The 19819-nt window shown below is 45.0% G+C and overlaps 2 protein-coding genes across 2 annotated transcripts; both read right to left on the bottom strand.

Moving 5' to 3' along the window:
- Positions 1-2936: 2936 nt before the first annotated feature.
- On the bottom strand, positions 2937-6252 carry LOC311175704 (zinc transporter ZIP2-like; the record flags this gene model as incomplete). The annotated part of the gene is made up of 4 exons (XM_084240733.1): positions 5996-6252; positions 5675-5805; positions 5383-5430; positions 2937-3569 (listed from the first exon to the last, which is right to left on the bottom strand). Exons 1-4 carry the CDS (start codon positions 6108-6110, stop codon positions 2937-2939), a joined length of 927 nt encoding a protein of 308 aa, XP_084096859.1. The 5' UTR covers positions 6111-6252.
- Positions 6253-7869: 1617 nt separating this feature from the next.
- Positions 7870-14046, bottom strand: METTL17 (methyltransferase like 17; the record flags this gene model as incomplete). Its single annotated transcript, XM_084240227.1, has 14 exons — positions 13945-14046; positions 13663-13816; positions 13447-13581; positions 12201-12282; positions 11852-11933; positions 11429-11502; positions 10851-10945; positions 10423-10493; positions 10131-10238; positions 9500-9568; positions 8808-8858; positions 8472-8564; positions 8062-8246; positions 7870-7987 (listed from the first exon to the last, which is right to left on the bottom strand). The coding sequence occupies exons 1-14, from the start codon at positions 14023-14025 to the stop codon at positions 7870-7872; spliced, it is 1398 nt and encodes a 465-aa protein (XP_084096353.1). The 5' UTR covers positions 14026-14046.
- Between the last annotated feature and the right edge of the window lie 5773 nt (positions 14047-19819).

Here is a 19819-nt window from a genome sequence, read left to right as displayed (position 1 = left end):
TGATTCTAATTTTCTTCAGTGATAACCTGTCTTAAGGCTGAGTGAATTAAAGTTCACCCCTGAAATCTGGCTTCTAGTCTCCATACCCTTGGGTATCTCAGCTCTCCTTCCCATTGTTCTTATGGTGTTCTTACTGCATCCTTCCTCTTCTCAGTCTCACTCAGAGCCATATTCATCTTCTCCCTTACAGCCTCTCTGGCTCCTTGTGGGGATATTTGAAAATGATCAGATGGTTTTCTTTTCCTGATCCTTGATACTGTCTGTGGAGCTGTCTCTGAGCTTATTCCAGCTCTTGATACGCTAGGCTTCAAACTGAAGATGGTGCTGATCCTGGCTGTAAGGACCTTGGGGAAGGGAAAGGGCATGCTGGTGGGAAAGAGGAAAGCACTCATGGCTGACAGCAGAGGAGGCTAAGAGGGAATCTGGCTCCTGAGATTGGACGGGAGGCGGCAGAAAGTGCATGACTCACCCATGCTTGAAATCTCCCAACCTCTGCTCATTTACCTCCAATGTTGATAGCATCAGTGACCCAGAATCATAGTGAAGGGCCTGGAGGGTAATGCACTCTCCTCAAATCTCCTTTCTATAGCCATACACATCCTCTGTACTCAAAATTAGGTCTGAAATGTCCACACAACTGTGACCCCTTGAATTCATCCTTCCATTGTCCTGGCAAGATCACTTGAGTTAAAAGCAGCAGAGAACTGATGGTGTGTTAGACATGTTTGAGCCTTCAGATTTCTTTTTTTTTTTTTTAAGTTTTATTTATTTATTTATACAAGCACTGGGTATGTCAGAAGCACAGGAGGGTGAGAGGTGAGAGGATTCACCAGAGACAGAGTGGGGAACAGAACAGAGCCTTCAGATTTCTTTATGACCTGTGCCTCATGAGGTTGATGTATTTACAGTGCACCAACAGACATTTTTGTCCTTTAGAGGCTGTCTGTGTATGGCTGATAGGAGATATTGGCAGTAGGTCAAAGAGGAGAATGACAGATTTCTCTGGCTTCCTCATCAAGTCCCTGCAGGTTGGTTGTGTCCCTCTACCCAAGGCCATAGTACTTGGTGGTTGGCTGCTTCTAGTCTCTGGAACTGCTCCCTTGTCTTCAGGCGAGGCAACAGCATTTTTATTAAGTCACGGGGTATTGCACCATCATTTGTTGCTCAGTTCAAACCCTCCCACATGTTGCTGCACTCTCCTTTTATTAAACTTACCTCAATCTCCAGTGTGCTATCTGCTTTCTTCCTAATCCTAACATGTAAAATGGTGAGGAAAAAGTAAGGTAAAGATATTACAGGTAAAAGTAATGAAGAAGAGAGTCTATACAGTTGGGCTTTAAATTAGAATCATAGGGAGTTTGGGATTCAGCTGCTTTTTTTGAAATTTGAAAACAAATTTACTTAATTTTTTTGAATGCACATCCCTGGATTTACTGTGGGGATTGTTACCTACCTGGCAGGTGGAGAAGGCAAGAATGTATATGAGAGCGACAGCACAGTGCCTGGCACATAGCAGTTCTCAGCATGGAAACTTTTTTATCACTACTACATAATAGGCACTGCTGAGTCACCACATGTGTGTCTTCAATACTGAAGGGAAAACAGAATAGGTTGGTGCTTCAGGAAAATGATGTCCTGTGTCAGATGTTTTAATTGTTTTACCTGAAGCTTTTGCCCTCTCACTCATCCAGGGGTGTGCAAGCTGGCCTTGTGAGGAGGTTTGTGCATCTTAATTTGTAGGTGGAAGAGTGGGCTGGACAGCAGAGAGTCAGGACAAGGACCCTCAGGCGTCCCTGTCCACATGTAGGCACTTGGGCTCCCATAGTGAATGTGTGAGAGGGGTGAATGGTGAGGGCGATGAGCTCTTGGGATGCAACTTTTCTTTCCCTATTTCTCGCTAAGTCTGACACAACCCTTCCATATGGGTCAGGGGCTGGTCAATAGTTAACCTGATCCTCCTCAATTCCAAATAGTCAGTGTGCAGAGAAGTAGCACACAAAGGGCTTACGCAAACTGGAGACAAGTGGTCTAGGGGGAGGGTCAGGGGCATAGGGGCAGGCAGGTGGGAAGAGTCAAGTAGTGAAGGGCAGCATTTATCTGGCGCCTCTCTCTCTCTCCAAACACTCTGCTTCCTGCCCCTCCACATGAGGCAGCTGGAAGGAGACTGAGACTCAAAGAAGAGCAATATATGAGGGCACAGAGTGTATATGAGGGCACAGAAGGAAAATCGGGACCAGATGCAAACAGGCTCCTTTTAACTTGATCTCAAGGGTCTACAGCACGTGCTGTGACTGATAAGAGGTAAAGTGGTGGGGCGGGTGTGGTTAGTGTGGGGAAAATCTAGATCCCCATGGTTTCTATATGCAAACCTCTCTAAATGCTGGAAAGGCTGGTTCAGTTTCTCAACACGTGCGGGCAAGGTGGTAAGGGGTTGATGGAATTTCAGCAATGCTCTCATGTTTGGGGGTCATGGCCTGCAACTGACAAGACTGGCAGGTGCCCTGGCTCCAGAAGGAAACACTGCATCCACTGTTACCTCTCCCAATCCCCTCTACACCACTGCCTGTGCCAGGCAGCATGTAGACAACCACAGAAATAATGTATAACATGGCTGAGGGAACGGTAAAATGGCATTTTATTACACACAGCAGCATATTTGGGACAAGAGTCAAATCTGGAGTGACGGTCTTCATGTTAATTCTCCAATGTATAGGAGCTTAACTTAAACATCCTTTTCTTTCAGTCCTCGATGAGAAATGGCATCTCATGTAGGGAAAAACTGGGGTCCAGCTTATGTGGATGCAACATGCTTGGAGAAGCAGGAAGGCGCCAGATGCCTAGTGAAAGTCACTTAGTGTCAGAGAAGAAATGTCTGTGGTCGAAACCATTTGGCACATGTTCCCTGGAGGTGGGGAATCAGGAAAGTGAGGAATCTCTCAGGCCCACAAGGCAATAAAAGCCATGAAAGCAAAACCAGCAGCTACACAGGCCCACTTGGCTAGAGGGATCTCAGAACCAGCTAGCTCCCGGGGCAGAATTTCTAGGAAGGTAACATACAGAAAGGTGCCAGCTGCCACCCCCTCTAACACAGCCTGGGCTAAGCCTCGGCCCCCTTCAGCATCTCCTTGAGCCACAGCCAGCCCTACTGCCAGGCCCAGGGGTGACATGAGAGCTAATGACAGGATGGAGAACATGGCCCACCGTGACTGGGTGCCTGTCCGCACCAGCCGCAGCCCTACCCCGAATACCACGAGCCCCTTGTGAGCGAGGACTGCAAGGCAGAGCTGCACGGTAGATGCGACTGTGGGCTGCAGCCCCACAGCCAGCCCTTCAAACACTGAGTGAAAGGAGAGTGAGAGCAAGAGGACAAGGGCTCGAAGGGGACCCTGAGAAGGCGGGGGTAGAGGTCCGTGGCTGTGGAGGTGAAGGACATGAGCACCACCCCACTCCTCCTCCTGCACTGTCGATCCTTCGGCGGTCCCGGGACAGCACTGTAACACCAGCGACTCCAACAGGAAGATGAAGAAGAAGCCCAGGGAGATGACGAGCTCTCCATAGGGGTACTCCATCTAGGAAGAGAGAGAGGGGCCGGGAGATGAGAAAGGAGGGAGACTGAGGAGAATGGGAGATGGTGAAAACAGAACATGAAAAGGGGAGGGGACTGCAGTCCAGAGTAGGTACAGACATGCAACAACATATCCTATCAATAGGGCTAGAATATGGGAAATGCCAACAGCGAGTACCAAAAAGGAGGCAGAGAAAAAGGAACCCTTTACACGGTGGGAATGTGAACTAGTGAAACCATTGTGGAAAGCATAAATATAGATTTATCTTGAAAATTTAAAAATGGGGTCTCCATGGTAGTGCAAGGGGTTAAGTCTTAGCACTATGAAGCTATCGGCAGCCACTACAGCACACGTTCAATCCCAGGTTAGGAAACTAACCCACATAGCGCAGCAGACGTCTCCTCTCTCACCCACTGCTCCTCTTAGAAGTATATTTCAGTAGATCCACCTGTTCTGTTTCCCATTTCTGGTGAATCCTCTTACCCCAAAACCTCTGGCTATACCCCAGCTCTTGTATGCATAAATAAATCTAAAAAAAAAAACAAAAAAACAAACAAAACTTAAAAATGGAATTACCGTATGAACTGGCAATCTCATTCTTGGGATGCATCCACAGAATATGAAACCATCAACAAAAAATCCTTGTGTTCACAGCATTATTATTATTACTTAAAGATTTATTTATTCATGCATATAAGAACCGGGGTACAGGAAAGATGTGCATGAGGGTGGGAGGATTCACCAAGACAGAGCAGGAAACAGAACAGGCAGATTGAAGAAATACACTGCTGAGGGAGCAGGGGGTGAGACAGGAGAGGTCTGCCTTGCCATGTGGGCCAGCTGGGCCTCGAATTCGTGCTGCAGAGGCTGCTGACAGCTTCACAGTGCTGCGCTCAACTGCCTGTGCCATCAGGGGAGGCCCCACACAGCAGCATTATTTACAACAGCTAGGACACAGAAGCAGCCTAAATCTCCTTCAATGGATGAATAGATAAAGATGTGGTACATCCACACCATGGAGTAGTATACAGCCATAATGAAGAATGAAAGGCCACCATTTTCAAGAAAATGGCAATTTGAGAGAACTATGTGCAGTAAAGAAGTCAGAACCATAAAAACAAATATTGAAGTTACAGAGTAGACAATTTGACAATAGTAAAACACTTCAAAAATTAAAGGACATCAACATATATTGTGAGGGCTCTGAGATCAAGAGATGAGGAAAGGGACAAAGGAACATAAGGGATGACAGTGGGGAAAAAACAACCCATGACACTTTCACTGATCTCATGCTTTCCTGAAAAAACTATGGTAATCAATAAGGGACATCAGAGTATCACAATAAAGGGGTGCCAAGAAGCAGCATTACATTATTACAGGGGAGTAATCCAGAGCCAAGTAAAAACCAATAGCAGACTGTGGTTTAATTTTATTTTCTGCAGATGAGCTATTAGGGTTCCTGTTCATCAGAGCAAAAATTGCTTATGTTTATAGTCAAATGGTATACATCAATTAAAATTATGTCACATTTTTGTTTGCTTAGTATTCGGAACATGATTTTCCAAAAAAAAAAAAAAAAGGGATAATATCAAACATGTCAAGGTTGAGAAAGAATGGACATGAAAAGCAAGAGCTTTTTCCTGGGATTCCATCAACCCAAAGGACTGGCTTGGCTCCTCTTTTCCTGTGTGGTGTTGGAGCTGAGGAACAGGAGGGGTCCTGTATTCCTCACTCACTGCCCTCTAAAGGGTCAGGTTATGAAAAGGAGCTTCTGGTTCTCCATGTCTTCCAGGTAAGGCTGGTGGGAGATACTTACATGCGCCGAATCAGGATCATCAGGCTTTCCCTTACTTTCTGTCCTGTTCTAGGGAGGAAACAAAAGCAGCAATTGAACAGGGTCAGCACAGCTCAGCTTCCTGTCCTGTCCTCAGCATCACTGCTTTTCTTAAAGCTCCCCGGCCTGTTTCATCACCCCACTCAACATGGCAGATGTGCACCTTCCCTTTGCTCCACCCGTGTCCTTGGCTCCAACACTCGCCCCCTTTCTTCTCTTGGTTCTGTTCATCTTTGGCTTCACAGCCCTGCAGCTCAGCCTTTCTGCTGCTCACCTTCTCCATGAGCCTCTGGATCTCTGACTCAATTCCCTCCAGGGCTTCAGCGGTCATGTGCATAAGCCCTGCTCCCAGGAAAACACCGGCAGAAATGCAGCCAAGGAGGCTGAGGACTCGGCGGTGACGACCTAATACATAGGCAGGAGTGAAAATCCATTTGGCCATGAGGAGAGAGATAAAGGATTGAAGATAAAGACTAAAGGGTAATAGGCAGTGCCCTACTTGTCCAGCAGTTTCGAGTGGTGGGAGAATCATGATAGGGTGATGGGGTGAAATCAGACCAGATTACATGGGGATAGACATACGGGAGGGCTATACCTGTGGCTGCATCAATCTTGAACCATTTGAAGCAGATGGGAATCAGGCCACAGAGCAGAGTGAGGACCAGCAGGGCAAACAGACAGCCAATTTTTACCCCTAGCAGTGGTTCCATCCTTGGGGTACAGGGTGAGCAGGGACTTCAGAATGACAAATGGAGTTACAGTCTTTGGAGCAGGAGTAGTGTCTTGGGTGGTCAAAGCTGGAGGGTCCACTTCCTGAGTTCCAGAAGTCTGTTGGATTCCTCTTTCTGCTCTGTGCCGCCTCTGCTTGTGCTACCTTGCATAGGTGACTGGGGCCCTGCCCTTGCCCGCAGGCCCCTCCCCTGCCTCAAGCCTTCCTAATCTTGGAAACCAGAAACTCCAGACTCCCTGCCAGGCGCAGCCAGTGCTCTATCTTCTCCTCCTCTTCAGTCCCATGACTAATTCAAGTCTGTGGACAGTCTTAGTTCATGCTGGGACTGGCTCAATCCAAAATGGGGCAGTCTATGATAGTGACTTCCCAGTTGCTTGTCTTGGGGACAATCTGGGCTTGCCTCACTCAGGACATTTGATCTAAGCCTTCTATACCCTCCCCTTTCCACCCCCACCCCAAGACTTAGAGGTTGCCATGCTGATACCTGAACCAGCACCCTTTCAGAGGGGATTTGGGGCCACCTGGGGGTAAGGAGGAGGTGGGGCTGAGAGGTGATGCCATCACCATTCTGTGAAAAATAGCTGATGAGGGGACTCCCCTTTTCTCTAACTCCAGAAAAATACCTCCAGGCATGGAAATGTCTAGTGGGAATTGTGACTTCTGGTATTACAACACTGATACTACTACAACTGACTGTAACTGTTTCTGATACATGTTGTGGGAGAAGAATTGTTTTAAGACAAAGTTATGTCATAAAGCAGCAAGGCTTAAGTGAAAACAGAAATGATCCAAATAAACTGAAGATCCTGCCTGGAAATACAGGGTAGAGATGAAAGTTTCAGTATTGATGGGCATTCACTCTTGAGGGAAAACAATGCATGAGGTAAACTCTGGAGGAGCTGATGAACCCTGAGAAAGACAGAAGGGAAGGAGGAAGAAAAACAGAGGCTAGGCAGTTGCTGGTTCCCCTAAACAGATGGCCCACAAACAGCCCTGAGACCTGTTGGGCCAGTTCTCAGAGAGCTGGGGGTGGCTTTCCCACTATCCCAGAAAGGGATTCAGAACAGCCTCCACTTTTGGCATGCAGATTGTTTTGTGCTGAAGGCGACTGAGACCCTGAAGGGTTGAGAAACTGTGTGTCTCCCTTTACCACCAAGAATTTAGATGGGGGCCTTGCCATGAGTTATTTCCCCAAATAAATGTTTATGGCCTATCCACATGGCAGGGTAAACATTTAATTACCAATATTTGACAGTCTCATCATCCTGTGAATTTCCCTGCTCCCCTTTAGGTCCCCAAAACTTGCTTTTGACTGTCCCTAAGCTCTCACGTATGTGGGGTTCCTATAGACACAAAATTAGTTTTCTTCTGCTAATCTGTCTTACGTTAATTTATTAGACCAGGTCAAAGAACCCTGAAGGGTACAGGATGATTTTTTTACTCCCCAGCACCTCCTGGGAAGCGTGGACTTTTGTAGAAGTGCAATATTCTGCAGGAAGGGATGAGCTTGAGATTTGTGTGGGAAGAGAGGCATTGAATCCAGATTCTTTTAACTACAGGATAGGCCATGACAACTGACCTCCATACCTTTTAAGAATTTCAAGATCCATTTTCAGTATTTGAAAACTTTTTATTATTATTAAAATCTCAAACACACACAGGTATATAGGAATACGTGTACTCCCACCCTGGATACCAGGTAGCTTTCAGCCTTGACAGGCATGAGAAGAACATTTTTGTTACACAACCTTGTCAGCTTTTAGGGTATCTGTAGCAGGGGATGGAGAAGGATCAGATGGAGAAATCACAGGTAAAAGATCTCCCCAGGAGCTCACACGGGCACAGCGGTACAAATCCCTAAGGAAAAGAGAGGTTACAGTGGCCTTAGGGTTCTTGCCACCTCCCACAAATTTTGTTCACACTCACTATACCTGCCGTGCCGGCGGGCTGTAATCACAGCATGCTGCATGTGCCCATCTGGACAGCACATGTGACAATGCACATGGCGTGGCCGCCGAAGGACAGGCTGAGTGATTCGGGGCCAGCGATTAGTCTCCTCTGGTGAACCCCGGGCAACGATTACCATTGAAAACTTTTCTTCTGTTGGCTTTTTGTTCTAAGATAAAGATACGGAGACTGCTTAGAGAAAAGAATTATGGGAAAAAGATTCTGGACTCCCTTTCCTTTGGCTTTTTCATGTTCTACAAGTCATGCTCATTCAGGTCCGACAATCTCCAGCCTAGTCTCTGAATTCTCCAACTCCTTCTGCATCTGACTCTTTTTCTTCCTGTTTTCCCAGGTTGTTTTTTTCCTGCTGCAATACTGTCAGTATGATACATACCCAACTGAAGGGAATAGGATGGTAAGCCTGGGAAAGGCTACAGGCCAGAGGCTTAGAGGCTGTCAACTGGGGACATGGAAGTTCATGAGGACACTGTGAATGGAGAAAAGACATGAGGTAAGATAAAAATCCAAGCATCATAAAACTGAAAAACTAAGATTGAGAAAGTCAAGACAGGTTAGGGATAAAAAGCATAGGAACAGGGCAGGGACAGCCAGGAGCATCATGAAGAAGAAACGGATAGGGGAACAAAGGAATAGAGTTACACTCTCACTCTTCCTGGCCACAGCTGAGTTTAGATCTTTCTATGCTGGGAAAGGTAGAAGTAATACTCACTGGGGCAAAGACAAAACCAGGTTGAGAATCCAATGGTGACTTCTCTTTTCCCTGAAATGAAAAATATTAAGCTGGGCTTGAGGGGTCTCATCTCATAATTCAATCTCTGCATTCTGTAAACTGAGGACTCCTTTAACATTCACTTCTAGTTATTATTAACTATGTTCCTTAAGTTAAGCTGGCTGCTTCTCTAATACTCCAAACAAAGAACTTTCTTTTTGCAGCAGGAGAAAGGCAGGAACTTGGCACACTGTATGGTAGCTCCTTTGTCAGCAACCTCCACTTGCAAACAAATCCCACTCCAGGACAATTAAATTTATGATTATACACTGGCTCATACTGGTCCAAGGAGATTAGGTTCTTGGCGCAGCAATGCCCTAGATCAGGGTGGGCAAACGCTTTTTCCCCCCCAAAGGCCCGGAGAGTAGGCAAAATTGGCCTATGGCGCAATTACTGAACTCTGCCATTTGTACTATGAAAGCAGTCACAAACAGACATACAAATAAGTGTGGTTCATACAAAAACAGGTGGCAGGCTGGATTTGACCTACAGGCCTGATTATGCCAACCACAACCCTATATACTGCCTTTCTATGCCTAGAATTCAGAGAGTCATCCTTAGCACTATATGACAGAGTCTATACTGCTTTCAAGAGGGCCAGCTGCAGGGGAACAGTGAAAGAAGAAGCTTACCTTAAGAATCAGGTCCCTGGCATCCATGAGAATACGGTGGCCAGCTTTTGTCCCATTTTCCACCAGTATCTGTTCACAAAAGGGGAAAGAAAGCAGAAGCCTTAAAATTCACAAAAGCATAAGTATCAGTAGCTGTGTAACAGCAGTCCTAGACACAGTGGGCATTATACAGAAATGGGAATTTTATACAAGGTGGGAGTGGAGCCCTTTAAGAGGGATAAAAGGATCTATGCAGGGGAAGAGTGGTCAAGAATAAAGTTCCAGGGCCTCCCCTGGTGGCGCAGCGGTTGAGCACTGGGCTGCAAAGCTGCCTGCAGCCTCTGCAGCGCCAGTTCGATCCCCGGCTGCCGGCGAGGGTCCCACATGGCGCGCAGACCTCTCCTGCCATGCCCGCTGCTCCCCTCAGCAGTGTATTTCATCACTCTGCCTGTTCTGCTCCCCACTCTGGCTCTGGTGAATTCTCTCACCCTCCCGTGCTTCCGACTGTACCCCAGTGCTTGTATAAATAAATAAATAAATAATAAATCTTAAAAAAAAAAAAAAAAAAAAAAAAAGAATAAAGTTCCAGTGGAGAGAAGGAAAGGCATGAAACTGCTTTAAAATTTGAAGGGAAAAAGGAATTGCACCTCACCAGAAAACGACTTGTCTTGCGCCATAAGGTTTGGACTACCTCAGTGCGGTCAGCTTTAGTAGGCAATTCACTCAGGGAAAAGGCTGATACCACCACATCGAATTGCACCTGAGGACCAAAACAAGGAACATGACAGAGCCGACACCTCTACATCCTAAGAGGACTACAAAGCTCTACCCCCTACATTTCTTCCCTTTTCTTTTCTCTTCTAACACTCAATGCTGTAAAAGCTGTGGCCACAGATTTCTGTCTGCCAAATTCCATTTAGCATATTCTAAACATTACTACTTGCCTTGGGTGATACTGGCAGAAACTGTCTGAAAAAGACACCTGGAACATAAGGTTCCCCAGATTCTGAACCACCTGTGGAAGAAAGTGGAGATGTGGCAACTATGAATGTATAGGAATAAACTGAAGTGACATCCTGTTAAGAAACATGACCCTGAGAATAAAGAAAAATGCTAAGTGAGAATGAGATGTGCCAGAGTAAATAAATACTAAAATGAGCAGGGAGAATATTTGGTCTTCTGTCCTGTTAATCCGAACTATCCATAGCCCAACAAAGGCCTTTATACCACCCTCTTGTTGACCACAATGTTGGATTAGACTCATCTTTAACTCTTAGCCCTCTTCTCTACTCCCCACAAAAACCTTTCTAGTATTCCTATATTTCTTAAGGCCTCTGACTTTGGAAAGCCTTTCTTTACACCTTGCCCTCACCTTTCAGTAGTTTTTCTGCCAAATCCAACATGGCAGCTGAACTGTCCACACACATATATTCATGTATGCTCTGGCCCCACATACTGTGAGCAGCCCTACAAAGGCAAAATATAAATTACCAGTTCGCCATGACAAAGAGTCATCCCTATACTAACTCTACCCCTGAAGAAACAGAATGCTATGTTAAAAAAATTGGAAAAACTAATAATGCTATTTTCTTATTTCATTTACAGTTCCTCATGACAAAAGCCAGATTCAAAAAACAATCTGTTGGCAAAACAAAAGCAAAAGTCTGATGATATAGAAGACCTATGCCCCACGTTCATTTCCTTTCCTTTTAAAAAACTAGGTTTTTTTCCTTTTAAAACTAGGTTCAGTCTTTTTTTTCCCCCCTTGACATTTCTTTTAAGTTCATATGCTTTCTCAGGTTTTGTCTAATCTGAGGGAAGAAACATTCTAGTTCCCAACTTTCCTAACTCCTTCTGGTTTCCCAGACTCCTGATACTAGAGTGGAGTAACAAACACGGCTGTCTAGAGCTAGAATTGGCAGGCAAGGCAGACAGAAGAAAGATACTCACCAGATGACAGAGCCAGTACCTGAGCCAAAGTCCATCAAGGTTTGTGGCTGGAACTCTGGAACTCGAGACCGGATCTGAAGAAATTTAAAATACCCACAGTAGAGTATGTAGATTCTTATTGAGGGGACCATGGAATGAAAATGTAATGAATTAGGGGAAATGTAATGAATTAGGGGACCATGGCAGAGAAAATGTAATGTCTTTTGAGATTCAATGTAAATACTTTGTAGAATAGGAAGCTCCTAAAACAGCAATTCAAAACTTTTCTTGGGTCATAAAATCTTTTCAAAGGGAAAACATAGTCTGTTAGGGACAAAAAAAAAAGCACATGCAATGTCCTAAGAACCCTACCTCAGAATACTACTTTATGAATAAGGGAACTGATGGTAAAAGGGAGTAGGTTGGCAATTGAGAAAACTGCACCTCATGGAATGCCCGGGAGACTGCTGCAAAGCCACCATCCAGTCTTGCTGCCATATACACCAGGCTTAGTCCTTCATTGTAGCTGTCAGAAAAATCAGTGTGTCAAGCCCACTGGGAAATAACTTCCATCCCACAGTTACCTTCTAGATTTTTTAAAACATGGAATCTTTGGAAATCTTCCAACTTAGAGCATTCACTCAACACAGAAGAGTCCCGCAGAGTTTTACAAACAAGATTGCTTCTGCAAACACCAAATTGGGTAATTGTACTTCCCAACTCTCCTCCCCCCCGCCCCCAACGCCCCTTCTAAAGTCACTTTTTCTTCTGCAGCCTTTCTAGTCCCCCTTACCTCAGTTCTTGCCAGTGGTAGGTAGTTTTGCGTAAAGCACGCAGCACTGCTCGATGAAGTTTCTCTTCATTCAAAGACAAGTCTGGGGTGAGAACAAGGACTGGAGGTGAGGACCTAGGAAGAACATGACTCAGATCCAGTATCTGAATACATTGCCTACCCATTCCTCTCCAACTGCCACCTGGAAAAGCCTCAAATCTTTTTTTTTTTTTTTTTTAAAGATTTATTTATTTATTTATTTATACAAGCACTGGGTACAGTCAGAAGCGCGGGAGGGTGAGAGAATTCCCCAGAGCCAGAGTGGGGAACAGAACAGGCAGACTGACGAAGTACACTGCTGAGGGGAGCAGCAGGCACAGCAGAGCTGCGGGCAGCTTCACAGCCCAGCACTCAACTGCTGCGCCACCAGGGGAGGCCCTAGCCTCAAATCTTAAGAGAAGCCAAACCTAGAGAAAAGTTTCAGGTAAGACTAAAAACGATGATCACCACCACGAGTGTACCAGTACTTTGCCTCTTATAATAGTAGTTATTAAATTTAACAGACCCTATCCCACATTTTTTGTTCTATAATAATGGGAAGTGGACTAAAGATTTAAAGACTAAAATAAGGACAATATTTTGTATATTTTCTCACTTCTCCAAACTTTAAGATCGTGACATTTCTGATGTTCCTCTACGTAAGATAAGAACTTCAAAATCTAAAGTGTCCTGATTGTATTCAGTTCAGTACTACTCTATTTACTGAATGCCTATTATGAATCGGGTACTGTGGGAAGTGCGGGGAATACAAGATGAGTAAAAGGCAGGTCTGTAATATGAAGAAGTTCACAAAATCATGAAAATAACTGGATTACTTGTACTTATTCTGTCCCTTAAGAGTGTTTCAGTAGTGGACATGGAGCCATACAGGGGACTTCATTTTGTTTGAATAAAAATGTAGATGGTCCTAATCCAGTGAACTTGGAGGAAAAAACCTACAGGATATAGAAACACTCAGACTTTTACCTGAGCCCCAAGGGCAATCTTTGAAATAATCTATCTTCTTTTAGTAAGGTATTGTAACAGGGTGGTCCCCAGGAAAGGGGGAGGTTCCCCCTCTCCCTGTCCTACAACAGTATCACTGTGATAGCTGCTCTGGTCAGAAAGTCAAATAAGAAACTGCAGTATCTATTTGACTAGAAAATTATTTCTTGCTCCTCACTCCCCACTGACATTTAATGTAGCCTGTTCTTTCCTCAAACCCTACCTGGGTTTTCCAGGAATTTTTTCTCAAGATCTACAGCCCGTCTTTGCAACTCCTCTGGCTCCATTGGCAAATGACGGCTCCAGAGATAATTGGTCAGTCCTTGCACGTGCTTCTCCACGTTGGGCATCGAGCTCTCTACGGCCAAAGACGAAGAGCAGCATCACTCACAGAGGCTCAGCCTGCAGCGCTCAGGCCTCCTTTCCTACCGTTACTCACCGAGCAGTAGTAACTGCGCTGCATCCGCCAAAGCTTGCGGCAGCCTTACGCGAGGCAACTGCAGGATGCCCGGGTGACGGCGATGCGGCCTCTTTCCCAGAAAATCGGATTTGTTATCTACTTGGGACACACCGGGCACGAGGGCGGCGAGCGCCTGCGGGCCGGGAGAGGGAAGCGGGTTGCGGCGCTGGCTGAGGGAGGGGCTGCTGAGAGGGTCCCTCCGCGGAGCGGGGCTGTTCCCGAGATCCACAGTCTCTCCCAGCGCAGGGAAAATACACTCACTCGAGCCTGGGGAGCCACTCCAAGACTGTGGCGCCATCTGCCTAATGTCCACGGATACCTCAATCCCCTCGCGGTCGCCATGGCGCCAGAGGCGAGCCGGAAGCGGAAGTACAGGATGCCCACGACCCTCAGTGGCACCGGCAGCTGCAAACATCCTCCGGGCCGGGGCAGCATCAGCCAATGAGGAGAGCGAGTGCTTTGCTAGTAGCCAATAAACAGTCGGTATGTAAATCACCTTGTAGAGTAGCTGTAAGTGGGCGGGACTTGGACTCCTGGGCGGGGAAACCTGCCGGAAGCGAGGTGATCGCGAGTTGTTGGGGGCGTGGCTTCAAGTCAGAAATCTAGGAGCAGAGTGGGTTGGGGCGGGACGGGTTAGGAGTGGCGCCTTTTTGGGGGTCTTTAGACACAGGCCGTGACTGGCAAAGGGTATTTCTAGATGTATTAACTACTTTGTTCCTTGATTTTCGCTCTAGAGCTCTCTGAAGGCTTGGGCTACCACCCCCTACAAATACCCCCCACACTCCGGTGTTAAAAGGTGAGAGTTCTGGCCTCCCGGTGGCGCCTCGGCGCGATGTGAAGCTGTCCGCAGCCTCTGCGGCGCGGGTTCGATTCCCGGCCGGCCAGGGAGCAACCCACATAACGTGGCAGACCTCTCCTGTCTCCTCCGCTGCTCCCTCAGCAGTGTGCTTTGGTCCTTCTCCCTGTTCTGCGCCCCACTTTGTTTCTGGTGAATTCTCTTACCCTCCCTTGCCTCTGGCCTGTACCCCAGTGCTTGTATAAATAAGTAAATCTTAAAAAAAAAAAAACCTTAAAAAATAAGATAAAAGGTGAGAGTTCACTAATGGAAAGGTGACTTAAGAAAAACCAGATATAGGTGCCCGAACCGGTAGTAGTTAATAGCTTTACTTTATTTATGTGTTCGTTTGTCTTCATTATAAACTGGTCTTCTTAGATAAATAGCTGACAGAGCATTGTGTGCCAGATACTGTGATGACATTCTCTTTCTTTTTTTTTTTTTAAAGATTTATTTTATTTATTTATTATTTATTTATTTATACAAGCACTGGGTACAGTCAGAAGTGCGGGAGGGTGAGAGAATTCACCAGAGCCAGAGCGGGGAGCAGAGCAGGCAGAAGGACCGAAGCACACTGCTGAGGGGAGCAGCGGGCGGCAGGAGAGGTCTGCGCGCCATGTGGGACCCTTCTCCGGTGGCCTGGGAGGAGCCGGGGATCGAACCAGTGCTGCAGAGGCTGCGGGCAGCTTCGCAACCCAGCGCTCAACCGCTGCGCCACCCGGGAGGCCCCACTTTCTTTCTTTTAAAAAAAAAAAACTGTATATTTATTTATGCATGCAAGAACTGAGATACAGGCCTGAAATACACTGCTGAGGATGTTGTAGAAATAAATTCTAGTCTTTTACCCAGGCAGAGGAAGAACAAGCGGTACTTCAAGAATGGGGAGGTCTGGAGAAGCTTTATTACTCATGCATGAGGTCCCAGACCTGGGTAGCCCCATAAGGTCTGAGCACAGGTTTAAAGACCAAGGATTTCTTTTATACACAACTGTCTCTGTATTTGTTACATTGATAGCATTGTTTTTCAGCAGGTACAACCATTTGTAGCAAAGTCTCCAGAAAAGGGGGGGGGGTAAGACAAGGGGGGAAAGATGCAGGCAAAGGGGAGAAAGATGCAGGCAATTGGGAATGGCCTTAGAGAGATAGACCAGCTGGTTGCCTGCCCTACCTTATAGATAACAGTGCTGAGGCCCTGGCCAAGAATCTTGAAAGGGAAGGAGCTGTAAGTAAGCAAACTTGTTAATTATGCCTGCATTGTAATGTTCATTGCACCAGGACTGGCAGTTCTGCTGGAATCTTTATATATTCATTTGCTCAATAATATATTTTCTCATTGAGGGGAGCAGCAGGGGAGTCAGGAGAGGTCTGCTGCGCCATGTGGGAAGCTCTCTGGCTGGGAATCAAACTCATGCTGCAGTGGCTGCTTTCACATAATGTCTTTCAGTCCCTAGAATCTTGCGAGGTAGATTCTCTTGTTAATCTCATTTGCAACTGAGGAAAGTGAATCTTAAGGTGGTTAAACATCACACCCAAGCTCAAGATCAGAAATCCTGTTAAGTGACAAGATTTAAGCCCAAGTAACCCAAGTCTTAACTTCACACACATTGTTGCTACTTGGAATACAAGTTTAACTGGTTAAGAACAATATGATAATTGCTCTGAAGTGTTAATATGCAGCATTAAAAATAATTCACTGTAGGGCCTCCCTAGTGGCGCAGGGTGTTGTCTGCAGCCAATGCAGTATGAGTTCGTTCCCAGGCCAGGGAGCTGCCCACATTGCGCAGCAGACCTCTCCTGGCTTGCCCACTGCTCCCCTCAGCAGTGTATTTCAGTCGATTTGCCTGTTCTGTTCCCCACTCTATCTCTGGTGAATGCTGCCATGCCCATGGCCTGTGCCCTAGCTCTTGTATGCATATATGAATGGATCTTAAAAAAAAAATTCACTGTACTGTAACCTTGATTTCTATCCAAATGCATCAGTTAACTAGGATATATCTTAACTTTTGGGGATAGGATAGGAATTGGGTGACTAGATGAGTATAGTACTGCCTTTGCTGTAATGCAAATGTTCAAATATAATTATGGTACAAAATGGTATCAGTTGGAGAATTTAATGACTCCTTTGCATTTGGGTTATTAAGCTTTGATTCTAATAAATGAGGCCTTTACTTTATAATCTGAATGCTCTGGAAGGAGACAAAGGGTGCTAGGACAACTTGTAAATGTCCCATTCATTGCTCTTCTCCCTTTCAGGGTTCTGTGTCCTCCCCCACAACTTTGACTGACATCGCCACACTCTTATACTTTTTTTGAAATTGCTGGCTCAAGTATTAACAAAACAAGATCTCCCTATCTCTGTGGGTTAGCTATAGTGTAAGATTGGCTATGTTATTTTTTGTCACAGAGTTACAGGATGTGGCGTGAAATGCTTGGTATCTGGAATCTACCAGTCTGAATTTGAGTTCTAGAGCAATAGGATATTAATTACTACTTTACAGAGTTATTGAATCCTTCGCAGAGGATTTAATGAGATACTGTCTTGTCCAAAGTAAGTACTCAAAATGTTTGTGATATTATATGTGCTGTCATTTTTTTTTAGAACTTGAAAAAGAATCACATTTTAATTATTATTATGAATTTGTATCTTATGTCAAAGACAGACTTGAAAGTGTGGGTGTTTGGGACCAGATAAGCCTGAGCACTGGAGACTGAGAAGTAAAGAGCAGAAGTTGGTGGTGCCTCTGAATATCCCTCTGTTTTTTCCTATTAAAATGACAACATAGAGATGCTTCTTTTATTCTGACACTGGCCTAATTGGAATTGTTCCCTTCCATCAGTAATACATTTCAAAGGCTCATTTAGATCCAAATTTATGTGTCTTTGGTCTTAATGCAAAGTATTCTTTATTAAAACAAAACAACAACCTTCACAATACTATCCTCATGATCAAGGATTACTTTTTAGATATCTAAAACAGTGAACACAATTCTTTGTACGTTGAAAATACTTATCAGTATTTGTTGATGATGCTGACAAAGTGACCACTTTTTGTTTCCATGCTTGGAAAAGCTCAGCAGGACAGACTAGGTTGAGGATCTGAATCAAATCATTTGACCAGGATACAATGCCCCCAAAGCATAGATAAATTTATTTCCTCCCTAATCTGTGAATTCTGCCATTTTAACATTGGTTATACCTTGTCCTGGGTAGTATTTCCAATTAGTGGTTCTACATTTAAAAACCCAAAATAAGATGTAGAGAAATAAGATGATATTAAAGAGAAAGATCTCCAGTACTAAATTAAATAAGGAAAATAAAGATTCCTGGGGGAAAGTTTGGATAATTTGGCCTGAGATGGATAATGACCAACTAGTATCCTCCGCTGAGTTTATGCAAAAGGAAAATAACTAGTTATTAGATTCTGAGAGACTTTTTTTTTTTAAAGATTTATTATTTTTATTTATTTATACAAGCACTGGGTACAGTCAGAAGCGCGGGAGGGTGAGAGAATTCACCAGAGCCAGAGCGGGGAGCAGAGCAGGCAGAAGGACTGAAGTACACTGCTGAGGGGAGCAGCGGGCAGCAGGAGAGGTCTGCGCGCCATGTGGGACCCTCCTCAGGTGGCCGGGGAGCAGCCGGGGATCGAACCGGTGCTGCAGAGGCTGCGGGCAGCTTCGCAACCCAGCGTTCAACCGCTGCGCCACCGGGGAGGCCCCTAGATTCTGAGAGACTCTTAACAAGGAAAGCATGCAGCAACTGGAATAGATTCTGTGGGAAACTAAAGAAATTCTGGCATCAAATATCTCAGATATTACCCTTTTAATCTATTTCTTTTTTTTTTACCCTTTTAATCTATTTCTTTTTTTAAATTGTTCATTTTATAATCATTATTTTCTTAAGGCATTATTTTTAGTTGTGTGTATGTGTTTTATAGATTAGTCTTCATCGATTAACTGGTTTTTACTGTTATTTGTAACTTTTCCTGAATATATCCCCCTTTTTTCTGCATATTTTCTAATTCTGATGCATTGTTCTTTTATGTCTTGTTTTATTTTCTTACATTGTTTGAAATCATGGATTACCTTTTAAATCAGTTTTGAGCATGTCTGTGTTAGTTTAGACTCTCAGCAAAGCAGATGTTAGGATGGGATTAGATTTGTAAGAGATTTATTGGTGACATGTCAGCGAAGGGACAGGGAGAGGAAGCCAGAAGAGGCAGGAAGAGCTGTAAGACTGAGATGCAGGTCTGACCTCTAGGAAAGGTTCGGGAGGGCAAGCTACTATTGCCTCTGTCACTGCAATTGATCTCAGGGCTGTGCTGGCTCCCACCCTCTCCCTCCTTTACTCCACATTCTGATTTCTTCTCACCCTTGGCTGTCATATCATTAGGTCTTCGTGACTTACCTGGTGTTATGACCTGAAACATTCCCTAGGGTTCTAAAGCCCTTGATAGTCATATCTTTCTCTGGCTGAGGTTGCTGCACATGTGCATCCAACAGTTTCCTCTGGAGACCTGTATCTTTTACCTTGCAGAGTCCACAGTTACTAGATGAAAACAAAAAATTTCCCAATGGGTCAATAGGAATGATGGTAAGTGATGCTTCTACCTGGACTCATGTGATCTTTGAAAGAGGGAGAAGATTACATATGTGAGTGTGTATGTATATATCTTTCATGAAGGTGTGTGTGAAGTGGGTGTTCACAGCATGTATGTCTGCTATAGATGCCTCTGCAAGAGAATCCCAAGAGTTAGGTAGAGGGATGGATAGAGGCTTCCTGAAAGGAGCAGGGAGAGGGCTTTGTTGTCCTTGATTAACTTCTCTGCTGTGTTGGTCGTGACATTCCTGTCTAGCCCACAGAGACAGTACCTTCCTGTGGTTCATATGATTCTTCTTAACTTTGGCCAGTTCATCCCTCAGTTTTCCTTTGTTATCTGTGATCACACCCAGTAGCCACATAGAGAGGGTCTGGACCCATACTGTGCTTGTACCTATTTACAACATCAGGACACAGAGAAGAGATGGGCGACACACAGCATAGAAACAGAACTATAAACTCCCTGCTTTTTGTCTCTGTTTCATGCTTGAGACTCCTGTTTCTCTCTTCCCCTCATTTTCCAGGAACGTATTTCCCTGACTTGAGGGAGAGAAGCCCAAAACAACTGGAGAGGGCCTAGTGCGAAGGAGAGTAAAAACTAGAAGATACAATGACAGGAGCCTCATGGTTTCAGCTTGAAAATTCTGAATCTCATGAAGTAATTATTCATTCATTCATTCACAATGCATTGTAGTAATGTACAGCT

This window comes from Talpa europaea (assembly GCF_964194135.1).
Source record: "Talpa europaea genome assembly, chromosome: 8".
Lineage (NCBI taxonomy): Eukaryota > Metazoa > Chordata > Mammalia > Eulipotyphla > Talpidae > Talpa > Talpa europaea.
This window is presented reverse-complemented; position numbering and strand designations above follow the sequence as displayed.